The sequence below is a fragment of the Terrapene carolina genome, unplaced genomic scaffold (genome assembly GCF_002925995.2).
Source record: "Terrapene carolina triunguis isolate 2854851 unplaced genomic scaffold, T_m_triunguis-2.0 Scaffold833, whole genome shotgun sequence".
NCBI classification, from domain to species: Eukaryota; Metazoa; Chordata; order Testudines; family Emydidae; genus Terrapene; species Terrapene triunguis.
Window position 1 is genome coordinate 2,960,098 of NW_020665184.1, and position 5,123 is coordinate 2,965,220.

At 67.7% G+C, this 5,123-nt stretch overlaps 1 protein-coding gene across 1 annotated transcript; it reads left to right on the top strand.

Annotated features, from left to right (window-relative positions):
• Positions 1–246: 246 nt before the first annotated feature.
• LOC112119169 (sphingosine 1-phosphate receptor 1-like) lies at positions 247–5,099 on the top strand. The gene is made up of 2 exons (XM_024217741.2): positions 247–330; positions 3,446–5,099. Exon 2 carries the CDS (start codon positions 3,617–3,619, stop codon positions 4,772–4,774), a length of 1,158 nt encoding a protein of 385 aa, XP_024073509.2. The 5' UTR covers positions 247–330; positions 3,446–3,616; the 3' UTR covers positions 4,775–5,099.
• The last annotated feature ends 24 nt before the right edge of the window (positions 5,100–5,123 follow it).

Consider the following 5,123-nt stretch of genomic DNA (forward strand, 5'->3'; position numbering starts at 1 on the left):
CTGGGCTGGCAGTGGGGTCCAGTGGATAGAACGGGGTGGGTGGGAGCCAGGACGCCTGGGTTCTCTCCCCAGTGCTAGGAGGGGAGTGGGACCTAGTGAGTGAGGGGGGGCTGGGACCCCGGACTCCGGGGTTCTAGTCCTGGCTCTGCCCTGCAGCCCCCCCGTCTCAACTCCTGGTAACCCAGACTCGCACCGCCCCCCCCCCCAGGCTGCGCTCCCCCGGCCAGGGCGGGGGCGGGGGGGGAACGGGAGGTTCCCACGTGACCAGGCACCGGGCCAGGCTCCGGGCTCCGGCACGTTACTCGCTGCAGCCTGGGACGCGACCGGACGGTGAGTGCGGGGCTGCGCCCCCTGCCCGGGGCTGGTGTTCGCGGGACCGGCGCGGGGGAGCCCCCGGGCGGGGATCGGGACCCGCGGGGACCGGCCGGGCCCCGGGACTGTCCCGCGTGGAATTTGCGGGGCGGAACGTGGCGCTGGGGGGGTTCGCCTGCCCCGCGCGGACAAGGCTCTGGGCTCAAAGCTGGATTCAATCGGGGGGTGTCCATGGCCCCCCCAGCGGAGCGCAGGACCCGGGTGCTCCGACTCCTAATGCAGGGAGGGGGGCCGGCCCCGTGGGGCAGAATCACGGGGCGACCCTGGTGTACCCAGGGGCAGCTCCCACCCGTACTTCGCTGCCTTCAGAAATGCCCTGGGCACAGCCCTCCTCACCCCTCCCCCCGGCCCACAGCTCGGGCCCATTCCCCACCGCCTGGCCCCTTGGGGTGTCCATGGGGCCCTGGGGTCGAGGGTGGCTGGGGTTGGGCCCTGGATCTCTGCCACCTGCCCCTCTCTGGGGGCAGAGCACAGACCCGCTGAGCCATCCGAACCTCCCGGAGCCTGGGTGTCACGGACTCACACACTGGGCATTGCCCCCCGCCAGCCCCGATCCTAGTGCAGAGCCGCCTGTGGGTGTGGGTCACAGGGAGTCACTCGCGATTCACCCCATGCTGGCCCTAGGGCATTGGGCCCCCTGAGGCGCCAGTGTGACCTAGGCACATGCTCCGGGGGCGGGGGGGAGACAGGGCATCGCTGGGTTCTGGGCCAGGTCATCCCCGCCCCTTCCCCGTGGGGGTCACACCAGCCCCCAAGTGCCGTGCTGGGTCTGTGGATCGAGGTTTGGCTACCTAGAGCCAAAGAGGGGGAAGCCCCCTCTGCCCCTCCCACTGGTCTCACATATGCCCATATTGACCAGTGCTCAGAGGGAGCCTGGGAACTTTCCCAGCCCTCCAGACTTGTCCCAGCCTGAGGAGGCATCACACTGCCCCGGGGTGCAGTGGTTTAGGGGTGCAGCCAGCCCAGAACAGCCGGGGTCCAGCTCTCCCCGAGCTGACGAACGCCCTGGCTCTGTGCCGCTGCTCTGGGAAGCCGGGGACGAATGGTACGTTCCAGGGCTCAGAGATCAGGTTTCAGACTGGTAGCCGATGAAGTGGGTTCTAGCCCACGAAAGCTTCTGCCCAAATACATTTGTTAGTCTCTAAGGTGCCACAAGGACTCCTCGTTCCTAGGGCTCAGAGAGATGCCACAGGGGGATTTTCAGAGTGCGCTGGGGAAAGGCCGGAGCTGGGGGAGGACAAGTGATTGTTAGTGTTTGTGTGATGGAAATGTTGACTGAGATCAGGGCCCCGTCGCGCCGGGTGCCGCCCAGACCCCAACCAAGATCAGGCCCCATCACGCCGGGCGCTGCCCAGACCCTAGCCGAGATCGGGGCCGCGCCGGGCGCTGCCCAGACCCCAACCAAGATTGGGGCCCCGTCGCGCCGGGCGCTGCCCAGACCCCAGCCAAGATCAGGGCCCCGTCGCGCCGGGCGCTGCCCCGACCCCAGCCGAGATCGGGGCCCCGTCGCGCTGGGCGCTGCCCAGACCCACAGTAAGGGACACTCCCTGCCCCAGCAGCAGAATGGGGGTGGGTGGTGTGGGGTGGTAAATGGGGCATGTGGGGGGGAGGGGGTGTCTTTCCCAGTGCAGCTGCTCTCTGCGCATCCCTTGTCCTGGCCAGCCCAAGTGACCCGTCCCCGTCTCTCCGTGGGGCTCTGGCTCCTTGGAGGATTCGCAGCCGCGCCATGAATCCCTCCAGGCCCTTCTGTAAGAACAGGATCCCAGCCTGGCTCGCCCCTTGGTCCCGGCTGTCCCCCCCCCGCCCCTCCCCAGCCCCAGCTGCTGTTGTTCTGCAGGAGTTTCTGTTTGCCGGGCCCAGCCCAGCCTGCGGGGTGCGGGGGGGGTGATTAGAAACTAGCTCAACCCTGCAGGTGACAAAGGGGCTGTGGAGATTTTAGTCTCGAGGGGGTGAGGGGGGAGAACAAGCCCCATTCCAGACACCCCCCTGCGGGCGGAGGGAATCGGGGAGCGGAGCTGTTCCAGGCTCCGCCATGGCCAGAGGGATGGACAGGCCATGAGGGCCGTGACCCAGCTCCCAGCTTTGCTGCAAGAGGCCCTGGGAGACCCCCCCCGGGCTCGGTACGAGCTCTGGCCCCCCCCCCCACGTCCCAGCTCCCTTGCCCGCTTGGTCCATGGGGCTAGGCCCCGGTGGGAGCAGGGCTGTGACGTCTCCAGCAGCACCTGGCATGCCCCAGCGGAGCCAGCCTCTGCCAGCTGCCCCCGGACTGGGTATTTGAAGGGAGTGTCTGGTATTTAACCGCCTGGCCTGGGGCTGAGGCAGAGTCCCACAGCTGCTCTACGAGGGGTGGAGGGGGGACTTTCCGTCGCCTTCCTGGGCTTTGGATCAGCTCCCCCCCCCAGGCAAAGCTACCCCCAGACTCCAGTGCCCCTCATTTCGCACAGGGCATCAGCTGATCCATTCCCAGCCGCCTGGCAGCCAATCAGAGCCAATCAGGTGCCCAGGAGATTGAGACACCCATGCCCTGCTTGCCTGAGGGGGCACCAGTTGCTGCCGAGCGAGGAGTGGGCAGTGCCAGCCGGGGGAGCGGGGAGCCCTGCGCTGGGATTCCTGGTGCTTGGAATACTTGGGGCGTGAGGGCCAGAGGCCAGCCCTACCCGCAGCCCCATTCGCGCTGCAGAAAGCGGGCGGCGCAGGGCAGAGCCGGGAATCGGCGGCTCTTCCGGCTGCCTGAAGGCAGAGGGCATGGAGGGGGAGCGTCCCGGCGGGAGGCAGTGCCGGGGTGTGTGTGTGTGTTTGCATGCACGGTGGTCTGTGATGTCCAAGCGCAGGCGTGTATGGTGGGGGATATGGCTGGGGGGGTGCAGGGGGTTGGGGGGCTGAGAGGCGGGAGCAGGAGCTGTGTGTGAGGGATGTACCCCCAGGACCAGCCCCCTGAGTGGAGTTCTGCCCCCCAGTCCCCCGCGTTCTCCATGGCCCCAGTGGAGCCTGCCCCTTGGATTGCAGCCCCCTGGGCGCCCAGAGGCCGGTACACGGCACCAGGGTCCTGACGTGCCTCTGCCCCTCTTCGCAGGGCTCCCCCAGGCGGCTGAGGATGCCCCGCACCCGAGCGGCCCCCTGCCGCTGAGCCGCAGTAACACCCCCCGTGGCAAGCAGGCCCCGGCGCGGGGCCAGGAGAGCGCCCGCTGCTGGCGAGCCGGAGCGGGCAGGACCGCGCCATGTAGCGCCCGCGGCAGCCACCGGCATGGAGCTGATCACGGCTGAGTCCCCGGCCCGGCTGGTCCGGCTCTACCGGGAGTATCACAACCACGAGCTCATCTCCCTGCATTACAACTACACGGGGAAGTTGCAGGCCAGCAGCAAGTACAAGGGGGGCCTGAAGGCCGAGGCGGTGGCGTTCCTGGCCGTCTGCGCCCTCATCGTGCTGGAGAACCTGGTGGTGCTGCTGGCCATCTGGAGGAACAAGAAGTTCCACTCGCCCATGTTCTACCTGCTGGGCAACCTGACCCTGTCGGACCTGCTGGCCGGGCTGGCCTACACGGCCAACATCGCCATGTCGGGCGCCCACACCCTCCAGCTCACCCCGCTGCTGTGGTTCCTCCGGGAGGCGGGCGTCTTCATCACACTGACCGCCTCCGTCTTCAGCCTACTGGCCATCGCCATCGAGCGGCACATCACCATGAGCCGCATGAAGCTCTACCACGGCGACAAGAAGGGCCGCATGTTCCTGCTGGTGGGGGCCACCTGGGCGGCTTCGGTGCTGCTGGGGGTGCTGCCCATCGTGGGCTGGAACTGCCTGGACAGGCTGGCCGACTGCTCCACCGTCCTGCCGCTCTTCTCCAAGAGCTACCTCCTCTTCTGCATCACCGTCTTCCTGGCCATCCTGGTGTCCATCACGGTGCTCTACGCCCGCGTCTTCCGCATGGTCAAGGGCAGCAGCCCGCGCCCGGGCGGCCTGCGCAAAGGGATGCTGAAGCGCTCGCAGAAGTACATGGCCCTGCTCAAGACGGTCACCATCGTGGTGGGGACTTTTGTGGCCTGTTGGCTGCCCCTCTTCCTGCTGCTGCTGCTGGACGTGTGGTGCGAGGCTCAGGCCTGCCCCGTGCTCTACAAGGCCGACTACTTCCTCGGCTTGGCCATGATCAACTCCCTGCTCAACCCCATCATCTACACGCTGACCAGCAAGGACATGCGCCGGGCCATCCTCAAGCTGCTGTGCTGCCTGCTGGTGGGGCCGGCCGAGGACGGCCCGGCCCAGCGCTTCGGGATCCCCATCCTGGAGTGCAGCACCAGCAAGTCAGAGCGCTCGTCCCACCGGCCCGAGGGGATCGATACCAGCCTGTCCACGGGCAACGGCACGCCCACCCCCATCAAGGCGCTGGTGCCCAGTGCCGAGTCCTGAGCCCCCTCCCCTGAGCGCGGCACGGGCCGGGGGGAGAGCTGGGACAGGCGCCCCCGCGACTTGGAATGGCTGGAGCCCTGGCTGCCTGGGAGGCGAGGGACCCCTGCAGGGAGCTGTGTGCCCCCACCAGAGGGCCGTAGCCGTGGGGTGCCCCCTGCTGGTCCGGTCTGTACGAAGCTCGTTGCTGGTCCGGGCAGCGTATCTGTACGGCACACCGCGTTAACACCCGTGGGCCCGAATTGCTCAGACAAGCTGCCATAGGGTGACCAGATGTCCCGATTTTATAGGGACAGTCCCGATTTTTGGGTCTTTTTCTTATATAGGCTCCTATTACCCTCCACCCCCGTCC

Bases quoted from the DNA above. Each gene is read 5' to 3' on its own strand.
- LOC112119169 (XM_024217741.2), top strand. From the start codon at position 3,617: ATGGAGCTGATCACGGCTGAGTCCCCGGCCCGGCTGGTCCGGCTCTAC.